The sequence below is a fragment of the Balaenoptera borealis genome, assembly GCF_965194805.1.
Source record: "Balaenoptera borealis genome assembly, chromosome: 13".
In the NCBI taxonomy this organism is placed as follows: Eukaryota; Metazoa; Chordata; class Mammalia; order Artiodactyla; family Balaenopteridae; genus Balaenoptera; species Balaenoptera borealis.
In genome coordinates, this window is record NC_138870.1 from 37,754,244 (window position 1) to 37,777,648 (window position 23,405).

The window sequence follows — 23,405 nt, forward strand, 5'->3', positions numbered from 1 at the left end:
CCTATAGCATACATAATTTCTATGCCAGACTACAGGGTTATAAAAGCAAAAAAAAGGCTTCTTTTATTGATCAAAGTTCTTGACTATAAAGTAACATGTATTGCCTTGGATTCTTCCTTAAATTAGAATGTCTATGATTAATTTTCAGATGGGGTAAGCATGTTTGAGAGTCTGCTGGGTACAGTGTTGACAATGTCACTTGTGACGCTATGGCAGGGTGCTCTTCAATAGCAAAGAGGGGCAGGGATACAGAAGCAAAGCACATTCAGAACTTCAAGAGCTCAGTCACAAATATCAGAGAATGGCTCTGCAGTGGTGTTTTGACATTTATTCTGGAAGGCCTACTCCTGCAAGTATGTAAATGTCCGTTTCTAAAATTCAGAGAAAATAAATCCCAATCTTTATCAGAGATATAAAGTCCTACTCTGGTCTTATGAGAGCTCTTGAAAAGGTACAGCCTAGATGCCTTCAGCCATAAGGCAAACCCACATCATAGAGGAGCCAAGCCTTCTTCAAGCCTTCTGTGCAGATGCTAATGCTAAAGGGTAGAGGAAAAGATTCAAAAAGGGAAAATTTAAACATTCATTGCCTTTACAGGAACCTTAAATATGTGCTGGCCCAGCAGGGTTTAGCATAAAATGTTGTGTCAAAGATCACCTGACTCTGGAGGACAAAGTAAAATCCACTCATATTCCCAAGAAAATCCAACTTTTATGTACGGATGGAAATTCTCAAATTTGCAGACCTACTCAGAGTAGGTAGAAAATTTCAGGGCAAGAAAGTCTCTCTTCTTTAAATGGAAGCATAGAAATAGTGGTGCTAGTTGGAAATGCTGGTGCATCATTAAGGAAACACATTCCATCATCTGCCAGATCATGAAATTCCTGGCTCTGGCTCCTTAGGCAAAAAATCATGGCCTGAACAGCTTTTCCTAAGATGATTTTGGCCTTCCTTGGTATTCCTACAAAGGGACACTTCATTTTTATCATTAGATACTTTGAAATCTTAAGGGGAAATTCTCCGTAAGTAGTCCAAAAAAAAAACCCCCCAGCAATTTGTGGGATTTTATTTGGAAAGAAAATACACTGGGAGAGGTAAAGCCAAAGCAGAAGATGCTCTGTAAGGAATGACAGCTGAACTAGTCCTTGGATTTACAGCCAACAGACAGGCTCAGGATGGAAATGAACCTCTTGAAAATACCCTCCCCCAAGAAACACTCCTCATTCAACACTAGGTCAAATCTTGTGTTGTGTACTCTTCCTTACTTGTCTCTAACACTTTTTAAGATTGTAAGAAAAACAAAAAGAATCACTAGGAAGTACAAAAATATACAAAGCTTTTTAAGTCTCTAATGCCAAAGAATTAGCAGACTCCTTGAAAATTGCTAGCACTCTTATTTTTAATGAGTACATCTCGAAATATCACTCAAGTAGTTTTATCTTAGTTTTTTTGTTTTGTTCTGTTAACCATTACATTGGAATGCAGATTTATTGATATTACCAATATTACAGCAAACTGTTTATTTTATTCTTCATGTATTCATTAAGACGTGTTCTTTTATATTCCTTTTTTATGTTGAAAAATATCTCCATAGTGCTCTGTCAGGATACTTTGCCACTCAGTGTGATTACATTTTTTCTAAAGAAAAAGTGCAGAATTGTTCCCATAATGTGGAAATGTTTAGGATGAACTGACAAAAAAGCAAGAATCTGTAAATCCATTGGCAACTCTATGTTAAATATATTTTCTACCTTCAGAATATCTTTGGTTATTCTCCATAGACTGAGAAGGCAATTCTCATTACATTTTATTTTCATCATTCTGTTTTTATATGAATGCTACACTTGAATTTAGAGGAAGGACGGTCCCTTTGTTCTAACTAATAAACAGGATATCAAGTCTAGACAGTCCCCACTTAGAATGGTTTGACTTATGACTTTTCAGCTTCATGATGGTACGAAAGTGATAAACATTCTGTAGTAAATGTACTTCGAATTCTGAATTTTTATCTTTTTCCAGGCTAGTGATATGCAGTATGATACTTTCTTGCGATGCTGGGCAGTGGCAGCGAACCAAGTGTAAACAACCGATACACTTAGAACCATTCTGTTTTTCACTTTCGCTACAGTATTCAATAAATTACATGAGGTATTCAACACGTTATTATAAAATAGGCTTTGTGTTAATTGATTTTTTCCAACTGTAGGCTAATGTGAGTGTCCTGAGCACGTTTAAGGTAGGCTAGGCTAAGCTATGATGTTTAGTAGGCTAGGTGCATTAAATGCATTTTCAACTTATGATATTTTCAACTTATGATGGGGACATAACAGTAAAAATGACAAGATAACACTTTAAGTGCTCTCCATTTTTATGATTTTACATGTTTTTCTAAAATATCATATGTATATGTTTCTTCTATTTAAAAAAAAGTCAAAAGAATGTTGTATTTCACACCCACATTTCTTCAATCCCCATAGGCTGCAAGCTACTCTGTTAGCACCATTTTCTTTCATATTCTACAGAATATGAAGTGAATAGGTTGTTTTATCCTAGGACCAACTACAGACATTACTAACACTCGAGATATCCCTGAGGAGGACTCTGGATGGTACTGATGAGAGTGATATTTCATAGCACAAACATAAGCAAAACTTCTTTGATGTAGATACTCCACTGTACTCCCCAGAGGCATGAAGAAGATTTTCCCATTTCCTAGCACTCCACGGATCTATTTCTGAAAACATTACATTATTTATGTCATTATTCCTCTATTCAAAAGTCAACTGTCATGTAAAGGAAATATTATTTAAGGGTGTTTCTCAGATTTGCCATAGAATTCACACAAGTTTTGAGTATAAATACTATTTAAGTATAAAATTAGTAAAATATTGATTTTGTTCCTCAGTTTATCTTTACATTTCTAATAGGAATTTCTTATCCAGAGCAAGGAGCTAGCCCTTTCCTTAGAACAGATTCAGAATTAACTACCAAATCAAGAAGATATGCTTTTGCTTATAACTTGTTTTGTTGTAAGGGGGTATATATGGCACACTTCTCCAAACACTTAGAGTTAAAAGGAACTTTTAAAAGTAAATTTAAGGCATAGAAAGATTTTATGTCACAAATAGTCACTGTTTACCTGTGCATGAATAGTCGTCAATTCGGATGTATCCAGTTTTGCAGATGCACATGAAGGAACCTGGGGTGTTGACACACATCGTGTTCTCACGGCAGTAATGGCGCCCTTCAGCACACTCATCAACGTCTGTGAAGAAAAAGTAGGGCAAAGAGGTCAACAGTGGCCAGTATTCTAGAGTTTCTCTATAATTTTCTTTGGTGGGGAGAGGGCAAAAGTTACTAATTGAAAAGCATTTTTAAAATGTATTCAAAGTATCTCCTTTAGTAGAAACATTTGAGGTTCAAATAACAGAAATTATAACATTTTTTCCTAAAAGCTCTTGCTGGAGTTTCAAAGATGTCTTTATATTTCAACTTGCATCATTCTAAAATACATCTGAAAATATCAGTCCATTCATCTACCTTAGATAGAATGTTTGATAAAACGAATCAGAAAGTAGAGACTGGGCTGCCTTAGAATCATGGACGTTTCAATCACTGAGCTGACCACATATTATTTTTTGATTCACTGGCTATTCTGTACACTTGGGGAGACCCTGCAAGAGGTAAATAGAATATTCAATATACACCAGAACTTGAAAAACTTCACTTAAAGATATGAAACCAAGAACATGTAGTTTATTAGAGATACGAGTAGAGATATAGCTATACCAGTAAGTGTTGAACAGAGATGAAATTACAATCTAGAGCCTGATAGAAATGAGAAGCTGTAAAATAGCAAAACAAGATATCATATTGAAGAGCTTCCACAGTAATTCACACACCAAGTTTTGAGTGTAGAGACTTGCAAATGCTAAGCCATAATAAGCACTAGTACTAATTGGGAAGAATGTGAATTTTAACAATAAAACTGTCCCCATTTTATAGCACCTCTCTGCCTGAAACATAAAGTATTTCACAGGTATTTTATCATTATGTTATACTCTTCATTAAGGGTCTTAATGCATTGACCAGGCAAGGTGCTTCTCCTCCAGAAGTCTGCTTTCTCAAATCCTTGTGGTAAATCCACAAAGTAGCATTGACCTCATTTGTACTATTAAAAGAAAGGGATCAATTACAGGAGATAGCCAGGTGACCCAATACTAAAAAAGTCATGCCATTCATATAAACTCAACTATGTTCTCAGTCCTGAGAGTGTCAAAAGAAATAGCTGACACAGTCTCTCGAGGGGCTATACTTTAGAGCTAGAGGGACGGATGAAAATACTGAGATTTAGAGAGATTCAATTTTCCATTCAACTTCTAAATGAAAGTCAACACAGCAAATTACAAACATCTTAGCATACAAAGCCCCTCCCAGTTTGGCCATTACTTTCTGGCTTTATATTCTATGGCCTCACTCCCTCTTCCCTCTCAGTGTTCTGGCCACACTGAGCTTCTGGTCATTTCTTGAATGGGCCACACTCTTTCTTACTTATGTGCTTTTGCATATGCTGTTCTCTCTTCTATTTCTCTCCCTATCACCACCCACAGTGGATCTTGTCTACCAGTAGATTCACCCTTCAAGAATCTGTTTAAATGTCTCTCTGAGAAAACTTCCCTAATGAAGTGAAATGCTCCCTATGCTGTGCTCCCTTGGAACTTTGTAAATGCTTCCATTATAGATATATCCATTGTACCTTTATTAATTTTTGTAAGTTTCTTTTTCCAATAAGTCAAATATACCCTTGAAGGGTAGGGATCATCTATTTGTGTTTCTTAATTCTGGCTACACATTATATTCATGTGAGATGCTTTTTAAAAAGTTAGTTTTTGTGCCAACTCCCCAAATCCCACTCCAAATTCTTATTTAATTATCTGTGGTGCAACACAGACATAATATTATTTTTAATCTTCTCTATGAAGAGTCTAATGCAGGGGTCAGCAAAAATTTTCAATAAAGAGCCAGATAGTAAATATTTTAGGCTTTGGGCGCCATAAGTTCTCCATTGCAACTACTTAACTCTTGTTGTAGCATGAAGGCAACCATAGACAATATGTAAATGAATGAGCCTGACGATGTTCCAATAAAGCTTTATTTACAAAATAAGAAGGTGAATCAGATTTAGCCTAAAGGCCATAGTTTGATGACCCCTTGTCTAATACATAATCAGAGTTAAGAATCACTCAGAAGGACCGAAAAAGAGGAGTAGGAGGACGTGAGGCTCACCTTCCCGCAACATCAAAAATACATCTACATGTGAGACAATTCTCATAGAAAATCAACTGGAAGCTGTAGAAGATCTCTTATACAACCAAAGCTGCAAGAAAAATGTCCACATAAGCAGGTTGGAAATTTAAAAAAAAGAAAGAGAGAAAAAGGCATCAGGACGGAACCAGCACCGCAGAGAAGGATCTGTGAAGGAGAGAAAGTCCACACATAGACCCTTGTCCTGGGGAACCTCCTTTCCTGCTAAGAGGTCAGCTGGGATGGGTGGGGCCTGGACTTTGCTCCAGAGGAGTGTGTGCATGCTGGCTTGCTAGTAATCATGGAGGAGAGAGAGGGGAGCTGACAGCTGCCACCTCACCACACTCCCAAAAGTCTGAAATGCGTGCTGGGCAGGGCCGCTAGCGCTTGGTGGCTAGGCGCTAAATCTCGGGCAGAAGGGCCCTCACAGGGGACTCGTTCTAGCTGCGTGGAGACAGCCCAGAAGGCCTAGGGAGTGGTCCATGCCAAATCTCAAAGCCGACTGTCAGCACGGCACACACACGGCAACCGTGGGTCTGGCACTGGAGCCATGATCAGTGCTCGCACAGGCGGAGGTGGGTCCAGACATGGCAGACATTGTGGGCTCACACGTGAAGGCGGCAGGTCTGGCCTCGAAGCCCATTTTCAGAGCTCACAGGGTAGGGGCAGTCTTTGTCAAGTGGCACCACAGAAATGCATGTCTTAGGCGGACAGCCCCTGGGGAGGAGGATACAGCCGTTCATTTCCAGAGGGAGCCCTCTGGTTCCACCCACCCCACACCACAGCTTGGAGCCAGATCTGGGGCACACAGGTCTTGGGAGAGGCCTGCCACAGAGGCAGCCCAGGCCCCAGGAAGCAGCATAACCATCTCGATTCCTGCAGCCACAGCACTCCAGCCCCCAGCACCAGCCCACTCCACACTGCAGCCTAGCACTAGGTCTGGGACAAACACAGTGGAGAAAGGGACGCACACAACCTTGGGCTGCTTCTGGGCAAAACCATGGATGCCTGCAGGGACAGCACATATGTTCCCTGGGCCTCACTTGCTTCACTGGTCACAACCTTTGGGACAGAGCAGGCAGGCATTCAAGGGCAACAGAGCCTTATAGAACCTGGATCTCAGGGCTTCTAGTCCAAGAACTGGGGAGCAGACCCCACCCCTGACAGGGCTGTGACAGCCACAGAGTAAAGAGGAGGCCCTGTCCAACACTGCTGTGCAGTCTCTGGACACCACAATGCCAGTCACACTCCCTATCAAGGGGCTAAGAGCCAGCATTCTCTGAGGAAAGACGTGGCTGGCATCCAGATAAAAAACAGCCCTTGCAACAAAAATATTGGACTCATACAGTCTACAAAGGGATGCTCCCACATGAAAACAGCCCTTTTAGATCACGGTAGATAATGATTTCTCCTAAATTCATAGAGACAGAGAAAGTTAAGTAAAATGAAACAGCAAAGAAACTACTGCCAGTTGAAAGAGAAATCCTCTGAAAGAACAAATAATGAAGCAGACCTCACCAGTCTACTAGACCCTGAGTTCAAAAAGGAGGTAATAAAAATGCTAAAGGAATTAAAAAAGATTATCAATAGAAATGCAGATCACTGTAACAAGGAACTAGAAACTATAAAGAGGAACCAATAAAAATTAGACAATTACTGAGCTAAAGACCTATCTAGAAGCAATGAATAGCTGACTAAATAACATAGAAGAACAAATAAGTGATCTGGAAGACAGAATAATGGAAATCACTGAATCAGAACAGCAGACAGAAAGACAAAGGAAAAAAAAATAAAAGCAACATACGAGATCTATGGGATAATATAAACTGTGGCAACGTACGCATAACAGGGGTTCCAGAAACAGAAGAGAGAGAAAAGGAGATCGAAAATTTGAAGAAATTATGGCTGAATACTTCCCAAATCTAAAGAATAAGACAGATTTCAAGGAATAGGAAGCACAGAGGGTCCCAAACAAGATGAACCCAAACAGACCCACACTAAGACATATCTTAATTAAAATGGAAAGAGCTAAAGATGAAGAGAGGATTCTAAAGGCAGCAAGAGAAAAACAAAGAGTCAGTTACAAAGGTACCCCTATAAGGCTTTCAGCTAATTTCTCTGCAGAAACTGCAGGCCAGAAGGGAGTGGCATGATACATTCAAAGTCCTGAAAGGAAAAAACCTGCAACCTAGGATACTCTACCCAACAAGATTATCACTTCAAATAAAAGGAGAGATAAAGAATTTCTCAGACATGCAAAAATTAAAAGAATACAGCAATACCATACCTACCCTAAATAAATATTGAAAGGTCTTCTCTAAATAGAAAAGAAGCAAGAATCTACAGGAAAGGAAAAATCACAATAGGAAAGACAAACATATAAAAGGATTGAAGGTCACTTAAATAAGCCATTATATAAATTAGAGAAAAAAATTTTTTGTAAAAGCAATTATAACTACAATTAACTGCAAAAGGATAAACATGAAGATGTAAAATAGGACATCAAAATCACAAAACACTGGGGAAGGGTGTAAAAAAAATGTAGATCTTTTAGAATGTGTTTGAACTTATACGACTATCAGTCTAAAGCAAGTAGATATAGTTATGGATCAACATACTTGAAAAGCAGGGTAACCACAAATCAAAAACATACAATAGATTGACAAAAATCAAACAGAAAAGAACTCAAGCATAATACAAAAGAAAACCATCAAACCGCAAGAGCAAAAACAAAAACAAAAAGAAAGGAAAAAAGAACTACAAAATCAACTGGAAAACCAGGTTTAAAATGGAAATAAGTACATTACTTTAACTGTTAATGGACTAAATTCTGTAATCAAACGACACAGAGTGGGGCTTCCCTGGTGGTGCAGTGGTTGAGAATCTGCCTGCCAATGCAGGGGACACGGGTTTGAACCCTGGTCTGGGAAGATCCCACATGCCGCGGAGCAACTAGGCCCGTGAGCCACAACTACTGAGCCTGCGCATCTGGAGCCTGTGCTCCACAACAAGAGAGGCCGCGATAATGAGAAGCCCGCGCACCGCGATGAAGAGTGGCCCCCACTTGCCCCAACTAGAGAAAGCCCTCGCACAGAAATGAAGACCCAACACAGCCATAAATAAATAAATAAATAAATAAAAATTAAACTTAGGAAAAAAAAAAAGACAGAGTGGCAGATTGGATAAAAAGCAAGAACCTACAACATGCTGCCTACAAGAGGCTCACTTCAGGGCAAAAGACACACATGGATTGAAAGTGAGGGGATGGAAAAAGATATTTCATGCAAATGGAAATGACAAAAAAGCAGGGATAGCAATACTCATACCAGACAAAATAGACTTTAAAACAAATTCCATAAAGAAAGGTAAAGAAGGACATTATATAATGATAAGAGGATCAATACAAGAAGAGGATATTACACTCATTAACACATATGCACCCAATATAGGAGCACCTAAATACATAAAACAAATACCAACAGACATAAAGGGAGAAACAGAGGAATACAATAATAGTAGGAGACTTTATTTAACATATCACTTATATCAATGGACAGATCTTCCAGACAGAAAATTAATAAGGCAAGAGAGGTCCTAAATGACTCAATAGACCAGTTGGACTTAATTCATATTTACAGGACACTACATCCAAAAAAAACCAGAATATACATTCTTCTCAAGCATGCATGGAGCATTATCTACTCCTGCTACTTCTGTATGTTTGCACTGGTCTGTAAGGAAAGTATCACAATCAATTACAGCCTAAAAAAAATCAAACTACCAGCACCCTGGTGGAATATGATGAAAACTCATTTGCTTCCAGAGTCTTAAGATCATAATAGGAATCATATGGGATTATTAAGGTGTTCAGTTGGATCAAAGGACTTTAACCCTGCCCTTCTGAGAGGGTAATGAGGAGAAGTCAATATTACTGAAAGCCACTGTATAAGCTCCCTGGGCTTAAGCTGTGAGCTGGAGGAATGGCCACAAAGAAGTGCGTGTACACAAAAGCATGAAGAATTTATCTTTGGAGATGAAAGAGCCAAGAATAATGAACATAACCCAGGGACAGCATCTTGGTTATCAAAAGGAAACACCACTGAGTACACTGTGACATCACCTCAAAACAAGAGTAGTTCCTAGTGAGAGGTCATAGTTCCTGGTAGAGTCAAGGAAGTAGCTTCAGTGCCTGGAGCAGGACTGAGTCCAGCTGAAACAAGCATTAAGTACAGAAGACACTGTGCCTCTCTCCAAACACTACCCTAGAGAAGAAAGCCTACCCCAGCAGGAGTAGCCACCAAACCTGCCAAATCCAACTCATAAGTACATATGAAGTAACCTAGACCCTTCCCAAGAACACTTAAGGAATGGGAACTTTGAGAATACTAAAGTCCTATGGGATGGGATGGAGAAAAGAGACAGTAAATTGGGGTAATTTCTGTTAATGTGGCTCTATTTACAGCTACAAGCTATGGAATATTTTGATTTGTAAGATGAATAAAGGATAATTTGTGAAAGGGTATGTTGGCCTTCTAAATACTGTCTCTAACAATTGCTCATTGTTAGGTCTACATCCCAGACTGTTGGGGGACATCAGCCTGTCCAATTTTCTCTTGCAGATGTTTCCTTTTTAAGCTGTCATATAGTCAGAGAAAATATATTCCGTAACATCTTACAGAAAGACCCAAGGGAACTTTTTGGCCAACCCAATTCAACATAGGGTTGTAAAGCAAAAATGAGGAACCTATTTAATATGAAGCCTTTTAGGAATTTGAGTGATTTGGATCACATAGGAATATAGGATTCACGACAAAGAGATATGAAGTGTCAGACCTATTTCCTGGAGCAGTGTTGTGAGGGGAAAAGAAGTAAAATGCCAAAAAACTATCATCGCAATACTGTATACCTAATTGCCAATTGCCTTTTTAAATTTCTCATGCCCCATCTTCAGGAAAGGAACTCTCCAAAGAGTCGCATTTACATACTAGAACTACAAAGCTACATAAACGTCATTTCCGTTTACATCTGCAGATACTCACAGGCACAAAAATGGCATAACTAAAAAGTAATCTGATGAAAAACATATTCAATCTTAATCCAAGGTATGTTTTAGTTCCAAATCCCAATTCAAAAACTCAATGAGTCAAATTCTTACAATTCAGTTCAATTCTCTATATATTTATTGAATGTTTTCTATGTCCAAGTCACTTTACTGGAGTTTCAGTCATACTGATGACCCTAGGGGGTAAAACAACAACCATAGGTGGATAGTACCATGGACAGAGTATGCTTCAATAGAATTCTCTATTAAGTGGGGAGAACAGCACAATATTAGAAAGGGCTGCTAGAAGGTAGCTTCCAGCCAGGTGGAAAAATTCAAACATGGCTGGACACACTGTAGAGATTCAAGCAAAGGGTACATTGCTGAACCATGGGGCTTTTAACATCCTTTCCAAAATTCAGTACAAAGGGCGTTAAAGCATAAACCCTGCCTTAAAAGGACTTACAATCCAGGAAATAGTAATATCATCATCATTATCATCATTATCCTTTTAGGTGCCTTCTATGTTTTAAGCCTACATTTTAGAGAGTACTATCTCTAAGAGATTCATGGTTGCTTGAAAAGACAGTATTGCATGGTCAAATAATTTCAGAACCATTATATTACTATCCTGTCCCCATTCCCCTCCTTAAAAATCACAATGTACATGAGCAAAGTACAGACTTTGAAATATCTAGTTGTTTTTAAAAAATCTTCATTCATTTATTCAACAAGTATATAATGGACATGAAACATGTCTATATACTGCATGAGGCAAAAAAGACAAACTCTAGCTGAAGAAATAATACTTAAATGATAATGTTATGAAGTGACACATACTGTCTATCTGAAACATACACCATGTGCATTAAATAGGGAGCAACCAACTTTTTTTTCTTAACACAGTGCCTATTTCTTCTGAGCACCATTTAATTCAGAACAGATTAGGGAATTTATATTTGGTGATACAAATGATTTTATAACTCTTCCCTCCCCCAACTTGAGGAGCTTATAATGAAATTAAGAAGCCAGGACATACTTACGTGAATAACAACATGAGGTCTTATATGCTAAGTGCCAAAAGAAAAAAAAAGAGGAAGTTTGATGACTAAGGACAGAGGCAACCAAGGAATATGTGATGGTGTGGCAGGACTGAAAGCGGCTTTTGAAGAAGTAGGCTTAAAGTGACTGACTTGCACAAAGTTGGAAGGCGCTGCCAAAGAAGAGAGTTTCCTGTCAAACAGAGGTATTCAAAAAACAGTACTGTAAAGATTGAAGTCTGGTGTAGGCAGCAGAGATGGCAAAAATATGAAATATTGAGGAATGATGAACATTCCATTTGAATGAAGTTTGTGCAGGAAAAAACCGGAAACACTGTTATGGGATAGAAGACACATGAAAATGCACTTAAATGCCCAACAAATAGAAGAAAGGTATCTTCTTTGTTGTGATATGAAGACATTAAAGCATTTGGAATGAGGAGTTTGGGGAAGCAGCATAGAAAAATACATCTCACAGGAGTTGGTAAGGTGCAATTGTGGAATTAATTTAAAAAGGTACAATCAAGGTGAAGGAGAATGTTCATGAATTAATAGAAGTCAGAGTCTTAGGTAGTTACTAAATCTAAAGTAACTTTCCCAGCCCCAGTTGCTCCACGTTACTTATCAGTGTCTGAAAGCATCTTATTAAGTTATTTGTTAGTATGTCTGTTGTCTACTTCTATTGGAATATAAGATTCTGGAGGGTAGAGACCTTGTTCTAGAATAATGGCTGGCCCTCACTAAATATCTGCTGAAGGAATCAATGGACCCTTTCATGGCTTTTCATCGGAAGGAGAAAAGATAAGTATCCTCATTCACACTGGCCTGACCTGGAGCTCAACTTGGCAGAGTGAATCCTTTGTCTTCCCAGGATACTGCCCAGGCATTCACTTAGACGTGGGCTTTTTTGTATGAACAGTGAACATAAGCCACAGTGGTGAAATTGTCTTGTGTCATGGAAAAACACTGCGGTGGGAATAAAGAAGGCTGGAGTCTAGTCTTTGGCTCTATTATAAACCTGACAGGCATTTCATCTCTCTGGACCTTAATTTAATCATCTGTAAAGACAAAGGCTAGCGGTTTCCAAGTCGTTACCAGCCCTCATAATTTACAGTTCTAACAAAGAGAACATGATCTATATGATTGCACTGAAGAATCTGATTCTCTAGGATTTTGTAGGACACACAATCCTACTCTACCAAACTTAAAAAGCAGAAGTAAACTGTGTTTCTTATACTTGAACAGCTTCCCTTGCCCCAGGATAATTCAAGCTGATATATTTTAGAACAGGAATTTATAAATTCCCTTTTACCCTATCTGAAAGCTGAGGCCGACTTTGTAACTATTCAGAATCATAGATTTTTAGACCCAAAAGGAATTTTAGAAATCATCTAAACTAATCCCAGTCATTTACTATCGAAGAAATGGAGGCACAGGGATGCCAGAGACAAATTAAAAAGGTGGCAGGGATCAGTCAGATCATGAAACTTTCGTGAGCCCCATTAAAAAATTTGGACTTCATCCTATACAAAATGGGAAAGGTTTTAGGAGAGGATTAATTGAATCCGATCTGTGTTTTTGGACGATCCCTCTGATACAAGTTTACATGGTTAATGAGTGACAATCAAAATGAGAACACTGCTTCCAAACCCCAGGTCCCAAGTTAATGTTCCTTTTGGCCATAGACTGGTCTCCACGCTAACCTTGGAGGCAGTGTGCACCCAGGCATGCTGCCCCCTCACCTATGTGCTTCTGCCATGCAACTCAGCTACCCCCATCTTATGCCTTGCATGTCACTGGTGCCATTTTTTTTAAAAGCATGGTGTATTTCTAAGGCAACAGCATTTTCAACACTGTCCTGTAAAAAGATTATATTAGCATGGTAATGAACACTAATGCCTTCTTGCTCAGCCAGTAAGGTCTTAAGTCATACAGCTCAACAGCAAGGACTCCTCATACTGAAGAATGATACAGATCAGTATGGGTTATTACTAAATCTTGGCCCTCCAGCTGTGAAAAACTGGCTTGGGAAAGTTGGCAAAGAGATCAAAAATTTAATTCATAAATCAAGAAAAAGACGAAGTTCTGAGAAATGTAATTCTGGAAGGAGAATTGAGAGTCACATTTGGGAAGATAAGAGTATTTTTAAGAATAAAAAATTTGCAAGTCAAAGTAGGCTGCTCAGTGAAAAATCAGTAAAGAATAAATTAAAACGTCATTTACAAATAAGCTAGCATTTAAAGGAATTGCCAGCAATCATGTTTTAAAGTCAGTGGCACTAATGAGTTTGTTTACCAAATATTAATTTTTATGTATTAAAAACTATAGCTATCATACGCTACTTAAACATATGATTTTTTTGACATCTCACATGAAATTAAGCAAAGGGTACATTGAACATATTTCCTTCATTTATTTTTTAAAAATTCATTCATTGTAAATTGTACGGTACATTCTTCAAGAGTGAAACCATTAGCTTTATATCAGTTTCTTGCTACTCTTAACAGACTATATTCTCCTAGCTTTAGGATTCCTGATATATATATATATATATATATATATATATATATATATATATATATATATATATATATATATAAAGAGACAGAGACAGAGAGACAGAGACAGAGAGAGATAGAGAAAGACATGCAGTAGGACAATTTGAGACAGGGTTGAGAGTGGATCATCAACTAATACCTATGGGGCAAGGTGAGATAATTTGAAATATTAAGGGGCAGAGGAAACAAATGCATGAGTAGTTTATCCATATGTAAGTAATATTTATTGATTTCTTACTATGTCCAAAGTGCTAACATGGAAACCAACGGCATAGCCTTGAATAAGCCAGATGTATCTGTCCTTGCAGAACTTGTGGTCTTTCTGACAAGAGACACAATTAATAATAATGATAATAATAATAATAATAATAATAATAATAATAATGATGATGATGATGATGTTATGAGTCTGATAAGGACAGTACTACCTAGAAAAAAAGTGAGGGCTCAAAATCTAGTCAAACAGGCTTCCCAGAAGCTGTGACATCTGAGCAGAGGACTAAAGGAGATGGGAAAGAAGAGAGCATTTCAAACAAGGGAACTATGTGCAAATGCTGGAAAGTGAGAGAATTTTACATATTCAAAGAATAGCAAGACATTCAATGTGGCTCACGAAACAAGCAGGAGCAGTTTTGTGTTGAGGTCTTGCAAACCACATGAAAGAGTTTGACGTTATCTTGCGATCAATGGAAATCTACTGGTTTTTTCAGTCAATTTTCGAATACATCATACGTGCACATGGTATAAAAATTTTAAAGATACAATAGAGTGCACAATAAAAGTAAGTCTGACCTTCAGCCACTCAGTTCTCCCATCCAAATCCCCAAGACAGCCACGGTTACTAATTTCTGGTGCAACTTTCCAGAGATATCCTAGGACCACATAAGCACATGCAAGGGCGGGGGGGAGGGGCGGAGGGCGGGGCGGTGTGTGCTTCTCCGAAGGGCATTAAGCAGGGGAATGAGATGACATGAGTTGCTCAGCAAGATCTTTTTAACTGCAAGGTAGAGGATGGATTACAGAAGAGCAAAACTGGAAGCTAGGAGGAAGCTCTCCTAGTAGTTTGGGCTCCTGTGACTGTGACAGTCTATTCTAGTTGAATATGGAGAGAGTGTGGCAGATTCAAAACAATATATATGGGATCTAAAAGTGACTGCACTCTGGGACTGACTGTATACCTGCAGATGAGAGAGGGAAGCTCTCAAGGATAACATCTTCCTTCTCAGCAATTAGATGGACCTGTGCTGTGGGGAACTGGAGGAATGCATTTGGGTTACAGAGGAGTATGGCTTTAGACATGTTGATTTTGAGGTGCTTAAGACACATCCAAGTAGAACTGTCCAAAAGGCAGTCAGATATGTGGCCCTAGAACTCAAAACTGGAGATCAAGATTTGGGGGTCCTAAGCACAGAGAAGGTAATTAAAGCCATGCTGTTAGACATCACCACCCAGGGAGAGGGTTCAGAATGAGGAGAGAAAAATTAAGATGGAGCCCTGGGGAACTTCAACATTCCAGGAGCAAGTAAAGAAAGGGGACTGAGAAAGACTGCTCAGGGATGTAGCAGCGAAATTAGAAGCATATTGGAGGTAGACGAATGTTGAAATAGTGGTAGCTACCACCTCTTCAACGCACCTTCTCTATTTGGGGCATCTCCATCTCCCCAAGAGAGAAGTCACAACTCTAGTTTTCAGTGTAATTGGCAGCTAGAATATAGACCTATGGCCTAGGATGGCCAATCAGGGGCACTCATGCCAAACCTCAATTCAGAAGAGAACTCCTGACTAAGCAGGTTGTGAGATCTTCTAGCAAGCATGGTGGAGAAGGCAGTGGTACAACTTCCAGAGTCCAGTCCTGGGTGTCAGCAGTGAAAAGTGTGCAGTATTTGTGTGAGTTGCAGTGCTGATACCAAGAGGCGGAGAGAGTGGGATCTGTACCCAGATGTGACAGGTGTTGTTGTAGCTTAACATCATCTAAAGCTGTCCTCCCACATATATTGTGAGCCACCTAACATCCTTCACTATATTCCTCTTCTGTTTAAACTGCCAGAGTGGATTCTGTTGTTTGCAACTCTGACACCCGATTAATACAATCTGCTTTCATGAAGACAAGGTAAATAAGTGTTTGAAGGCCGGAGTGATCAGTAGAATTAATTGCTGCCTAGAGGTCAAGCAAGGTACGCACTGAAAAATGTCTGATTTAACAATATAGAAGTCATCAGAGACCCTGGTGAGAGCAGTTTGGAGGGGATATGGGATGAAAAATCTCGACTGAAGTGGTTTAAGGAGAGCACCTGACATGAAGAAATAAAGACAGTGAAATCAGATCACGTCTTTAAGAAATTTGCCTATAAAGAAGAAGGGGGGCAATAACACAAAAGCTAGAAAGGGAGGTAGGGTTAATGGAGAAATTTAAGGATATTTAAATGCTGATGGGAAGGAGCAACTAGAAAGAAGTTGAAAACTGAGTTTGAGAGGAACGGATGGAGAAAGTTTCCTCTGAAGACAGGAAGAGATGAGATTCAGCACTGAGATGAACTCATGACTCCTGGGAGGAAGGGTATCTACTCCACTGAGACTAAGGAAAGGAAGAAAGGGTGGGTGTGAAGCATGTGGGTTTATGTAATGACAGCAGGAGGATGAGGAATTACGTTTCCATTTTCTGTTTTGTTGGTAAAGAAGTTATCTGCTGAGAATAAGAGAATGGGTAGACTCAAAGGTTTGTAGGGAATGGTGAAGGTCTGAAATAATCATTATAAGAAATGAGAGGAATCTGAGCTGGGGTGCAGAGCAAAATCACCAAGCAGAGTACAGCACACAGCTCGGGCTGGTAACCTAACACACACAGTTGTAAAGATCGACCACCTGACATTTTTTGTAACACCTTGATTCTTACAGTTCATGTTCATAGGCATTATATGTTCATTCTCACAATAACCCTGTGACCTAGGGAGAGCATATAGAGGTACCCACTTTTCACAGCCAAGGAACATGTTTGAAGTTAAGAAGTTTCTCAGATGTTTGCTCTAAGTCAGTGGTTGGCAAATCTAGAGCAGAATCACTCCATGTAACCCACTGTTCCTCCACAATCTGGTCTCTATTGTTACAGTGTAACCTGCTAACACACCTGGATATAAGCCTCCTGTTGCAAAAAAATTCCGAGACATGTCTTGCTCTTTCTCTTTACTTACTTCTCTCTACCAATCTAAATTGCATTCACCCTTCAGGGCCCAGATGAAGCCCCAATTCCTCCACAGTGTCTCCCAAATCTCTTTGGCCACAAGGAGTCCATCTGTCTCTACTTCTGCACTTTTTATCTGTGCGTATGCATGACTAGTTAGTAGCTGTTTTGGCTGAATCCAACTTGCTTGAAACTAAGGAACAGACAGGCTCATTTGGAAGATTGCCTTGCCATGTTGGATGTGAAAATTCATCAAGTTGAACCACATTCATTCCAAGAAGGCAGATTAGTATTTTTAATATTAAAAATTAACTTAACACATATATATTTATTTTACCCAAAACAAGTCATTACAATATCCAAATTGCTGCCCATTCAGAGTTATTAGATTAATCTAAATATTACAACAGTGCTTTCGTGAAAGATATGAAGCCGCTCCAATTTCCAATTATTTGTTTACACATAAATCACTGACTAAATTGCATTGCTAAATTTGACAGTATTAATCAATGTTTAATGCTGATTAGGAAGTATGACCTCACAACAACTCAGTATAAACAAACGTATGTGTTCTACAATTTCAGCCCCATTTCTTTACCATCACTTTCTTATTTAAGGATATGAACAATTTGTAAAAATCTGTTTAAAAGCATATTCTTCATATTAAAGTAAAATTACTTGGAAGAAATTTAAAATGGAATTAAAAGTAAAAATGAAAATATTTTTATGTATTATTGAAATCCTAGGGATCTATTTTTATACCACACCAATGAATATGAGATCCAAATTAGAGCCATAATGTCTTTGCCTTTTTACCAATATTTCACCTTCATTAAGGGTAGCACCAGTTTCCTAACTACCCCTTCTGTCCAAACACATACAGCTATTTTTGCTCTGGAATTGTCATTTGCCCAAAAAAGACAAGTCCTTCTCCACATAATTCAAATTTCTCACTCTTCTCTGACATTTAATTTGTGCTTCTCACAATCTACAGATATTGTCTCCTTAAAACTTATTCTTATTTCTATTCATAATATTAATAATGAGACTAATATTTATTCCAATGTCTGTTGCTTTCACCATGCCATTTCATTTTTCTTCACAGCATCACATGTTGTCACAACTGATCCCAAACATAATTTTACATCTTGAATCAAAGTTAGATTTATTTCATTTGTGCATTTCTTAGGTATTTGTAGCTATATTGTTTTGCTGCCATTAACCATGCTCAAACTTCCATCTCCTATCTCCAAGCCTTTTTTCCCCAATGTCCTTTCTGCTCATGATAATCTTATTTTATATTGGAGCTGTTCTTCTTTTTGAAGCTAAAGAATATATAATGAGAGGAAGAGAATTGTAAGAGGAATGCTAATAGTTGTGTTTCACTTCAAGCAAGCATTTGCTAACTGGCTTCGACACTTTTAACAAATATAACTAGAACATATGACTTGGATTTCTTGAAAGGCAAGATAGAGTTGGTATTTGTAATTATAATCTCTAAGTTATATCTGACCTTAAACTTCATGAAGTTGCAAAAAGGACTTTTTCCATCAATTTAAATTTAAACCCTCCTACACTGTTGATGGGAATGTAAGTTGGTAAAGACACTATGGAGAACAGTATGGAGGTTCCTTAAAAAGCTGAAAATAGAGATACCATATAATCCAGCAATCCCACTCCTGGGCAGATATCTGGAAAAAACTATAATTCAAAATGATACATGCACCCCAATGTTCATTGCGACACTATTTACAATAGCCAGGACATGGAAGCAACCTAAATGTCCATCAACAGAGGAATGGATAAATAAGATGTGGTACACATATACAATGGAATATTACTCAGCCATAAAAAAGAATGAAATAATGCCATTTGCAGCAATATGGATGGATCTAGAGATTGTCATACTGAGTGAAGTAAGTCAGACAGAGAAAGACAAATATCATATGATATTGCTTATATGTGAAATCTAAAAAAAAGGGTACAAATGAACTTATCTACAAAACAGAAATAGAGTTACAGATGTAGAAAAAAAACTTATGGTTACCAGGGGATAAGGGGGTGGGGAGGGATAAACTGGGAGAATGGGATTGACATATACACACTACTATATATAAAATAGATAAAACTGATAAAACCTATTGTATAGCACAGGGAACTCTATTCAATACCCTGTAATGGCCTATATGGGAAAAGAATTTAAAAGAGAGTGGATATATCTATATGTATGGCTGATTCACTTTGTTGTACACATGAAACTGACACAACATTGTAAATCGACTATACTCCAATAAAAAGTATAAAAAAAAAATTAGAGGCCTGAATCAAGATGGCAGAGTAGAAGGACGTGCTCTCACTCCCTCTTGTAAGAACACCAGAATCACAACTAGCTGCTGGACAATCATCGACAGGAAGACACTGGAACTCACCAAAAAAGACACCCCACATTGAAAGAAAAATAAGCCACAATGACACGGTAGAAGGGGCACAATCACAGTAAAATCAAATCCCATAACTGCTGGGTGGGTGACTCACAGACTGGAGAACACTTATACCACAGAAGTCCACCCACTGGAGTGAAGGTTCTGGGCCCCACGTCAGGCTTCCCAACCTGGGGGTCTGGCAACAGGAGGAGAAATTCCTAGAGAATCAGACTTTGAAGGCTAGTGGGATTTGTTTGCAAGACTTCGACAGAACTGGGGGGAAAAGAGATTTCACTCTTGGAAGACACAAACAAAGTAGTGTGTGAATTGGGACCCAGGGGAAGGAGCAGTGACCCCAGGGGAGACTGAACCAGACATACCTGCTAGTGTTGGAGGGTTTCTGGCAGAGGTGGGGGTGGCTGTGGTTCACTGTGGGGACAAGGACACTGGCAGCAGAAGTTCTGGGAAGTACTCGTATGCATGAGCCCTCCCAGAGTCTGCCATTAGCCCCAACAAAGAGCCCAGGTAGGCTCCAGTGTTGGGTTGCCTCATGTCAAACAACCAACAGGGAGGGAACCCAGCCCCACCCATCAGCAGTCAAGTGGATTAAAGTCTTACTGAGCTCTGCCAACCAGAGCAACAGGCAGCTCTACCCACCACCAGACCCTCCCATCAGGAAACCTGCACAAGCATCTTAGATAGCCTCATCCACCAGAGGTCAGACAGCAGAAGCAAGAAGAGCTACAATCCTGCAGCCTGTGGAACAAAAACCACATTCACAGGAAGATAGACAAGATGAAAAGGCAGGTACCAGATGAAGGAACAAGATAAAACCCCAGAAAAACAACTAAATGAAGTGGAGATAGGCAACCTTCCAGAAAAAGAATTCAGAGTAATGATAGTGAAGATGACCCAGGACCTCAGAAAAAGAATGGAGGCAAAGATCGAGAAGATGCAAGAAATGTTTAACAAATACCTAGAAGAATTAAAGAACAAACAAACAGAGATGAACAATACAATAACTAAAATGAAAAATACCCTAGAAGGACTCAATAGCAGAATAACTGAGGCAGAAGAACGGATAAGTGACCTGGAAGACAGAATGGTGGCATTCACTGCTGTGGAAGAGAATAAAGAAAAAGACTGAAAGAAATGAAGACAGCCTAAGAGACCTCTGGGACAACATTAAGTGCAACAACATTTGCTTTATATGGGTCCCAGAAGGAGAAGAGAGAGAGAAAGGACCAGAGAAAATATTTGAAGAGATTATAGTCGAATACTTCCCAAAAATGGGAAAGGAAGTAGCGACCCAAGTGCAAGAAGTGCAGAGTTCCATACAGGATAAACCCAAGGAGAAACACGCCAAGACACAGAGTAATCAAATTGGCAAAAATTAAAGACAAAGAAAAATCATTGAAAGCATCAAGGGAAAAAGGACAATTAACATACAAGGGAACTCCCAAAGCTTAACAGCTGATTTATCAGCAGAAACTCTGCAAGCCAGAAGGGAGTGGCATGATATACCTAACGTGATGAAAGGGAAGAACCTACAACCAAGATTACTCTACCCGGCAAGGATCTCATTCAGATTTGATGGAGAAGTTAAAAGCTTTACAGACAAGCAAAAGCTAAGAGAATTCAGCACCACCAAACCAGCTCTACAACAAATGCTAAAGGAACTTCTCTAAGTGGGAAACACAAGAGAAGAAAAGGACCTACAAAAACAAACCCAAAACAATTAAGAAAATGGTCATAGGAACATACATATCGATAATTACCTTAAACGTGAAAGGATTAAATGCTCCAACCAAAAGACAAAGGCTTGCTTAATGGATACAAAAACAAGACCCATATATATGCTGTCTACAAGAGACCCACTTCAGACCCAGGGACACATACAGATTGAAAGTGAAGGGATGGAAAAAGATATTCCATGCAAATGGAAATAAAAAGAAAGCTGGAGTAGCTATACTCATATCAGATAAAATAGACTTTAAAATAAAGAATATTACAAGAGACAAGGAAGGACACTACATAATGATCAAGGGATCAATCCAAGAAGAAGATATAACAATTATAAATATATATGCACCCAACATAGGAGCACCTCAATACATAAGGCAACTGCTAACAGCTGTAAAAGAGGAAATCGACAGTAACAAAATAATAGTGCGGGACTTTAACACCTCACTTACACCAATGGACAGATCATCCAAAATGAAAATAAATAAGGAAACAGAAGCTTTAAATGACACAATAGACTGGATAGATTTAATTGATATTTATAGGACATTCCATCGAAAAACAGCAGATTACACTTTTTTCTCAAGTGCGCACGGAACATTCTCCAGGATAGATCACATCTTGGGTCACAAATCAAGCCTCAGTAAATTTAAGAAAACTGAAATCATATGAAGCATCTTTTCTGACCACAATGCTATTAGATCAGAAATGAATTACAGGGAAAAAAACGTAAAAAACACAAACACATGGATGCTAAACAATACATTACTAAATAACCGAGAGATCACTGAGGAAATCAAAGAGGAAATCAAAAAATTCCTAGAGACAAATGACAATGAAAACACGACGAACCAAATCCTATGGGATGCGGCAAAAGCACTTCTAAGAGGGAAGTTTATAGCTATACAAGCCTACCTAAAGAAACAAGAAAAATCTCAAATAAACAATCATACCTTACACCTAAAGGAACTAGAGAAAGAGGAACAAACAAAACCCAAAGTTAGCAGAAGGAAAGAAATCATAGAGATCAGAGCAGAAATAAATGAAATAGAAACAAAGAAAACAAGAGCAAAGATCAATAAAACTAAAGCCTGATTCTTTGAGAAGTTAAACAAAATTGATAAACCATTAGCCAGACTCATCAAGAAAAAGAGGGAGAGGACTCAAATCAATAAAATTAGAAATGAAAAAGGAGAAGTTACAACAGAAACCACAGAAATACAAAGCATCCTAAGAGAAGACTAAAACCAACTCTATGCCAATAAAATGGACAACCTGGAAGAAATGGACAAATTCTTAGAAAGGTATAACCTTCCAAGACTGAACCAGTAAGAAATAGAAAATATGAACAGACCAAGCACAAGTAATGAAATTGAAACCGTGATTAAAAATCTTCCAACAAACAAAAGTCCAGGACCAGATGGGTTGACAGGTGAATTCAATCAAACATTTAGAGAAGCACTAACACCCATCCTTCTCAAACTCTTCCAAAAAATTGCGGAGGAAGTAACACTCCCAAACTCATTCTATGAGGCCACCATCACCCTGATACCAAAACCAGACAAAGATACTACTAAAAAAGAAAATTACAAACCAATATCACTGATGAATATAGATGCAAAAATCCTCAACAAAATACTGGCAAACGGAATCCAACAACACATTAAAAGGATCATACATCATGATCAAGTGGGATTTAAACCAGGAATGCAAGGATTCTTCAATATACACAAACCAATCAATGTGATACACCATATTAAAAATTGAAGAATAAAAACCATATTATCATCTCGATAGATGCAGAAAAAGCTCTTGACAAAATTCAACACCCATTTATGATAAAAACTCTCCAGGAAGTGGGCATAGAGGGAACCTACCTCGACATAATAAAGACCATATACAACAAACCCACAGCAAACATCATTCTCCATGGTGAAAATCTGAAAGCATTTCCTCTAAGATCAGGAATAAGACAAGGATGTCCATTCTCACCACTATTATTCAACATAGTTTTGGAAGTCCTAGCCACGGCAATCAGAGAAGAAAAAGAAATAAAAGGAATACAAATGGGAAAAGAAGAAGTAAAAGTGTCACTGTTTGCAGATGGCATGATACTAT

General features: G+C 38.5%; 1 protein-coding gene across 2 annotated transcripts in view; it reads right to left on the reverse strand.

The window, feature by feature from the left end:
- Nucleotides 1-23,405, reverse strand: part of NELL2 (neural EGFL like 2) — a 363,845-nt gene that overhangs the window by 154,183 nt on the left and 186,257 nt on the right. For both annotated transcript variants that reach the window (XM_082349392.1, XM_082349391.1), the window contains exon 14: nt 3,140-3,265. In XM_082349392.1, the coding sequence (XP_082205518.1) occupies nt 3,140-3,265 (126 nt within the window). The remainder of the gene's footprint in view (nt 1-3,139; nt 3,266-23,405) is intronic.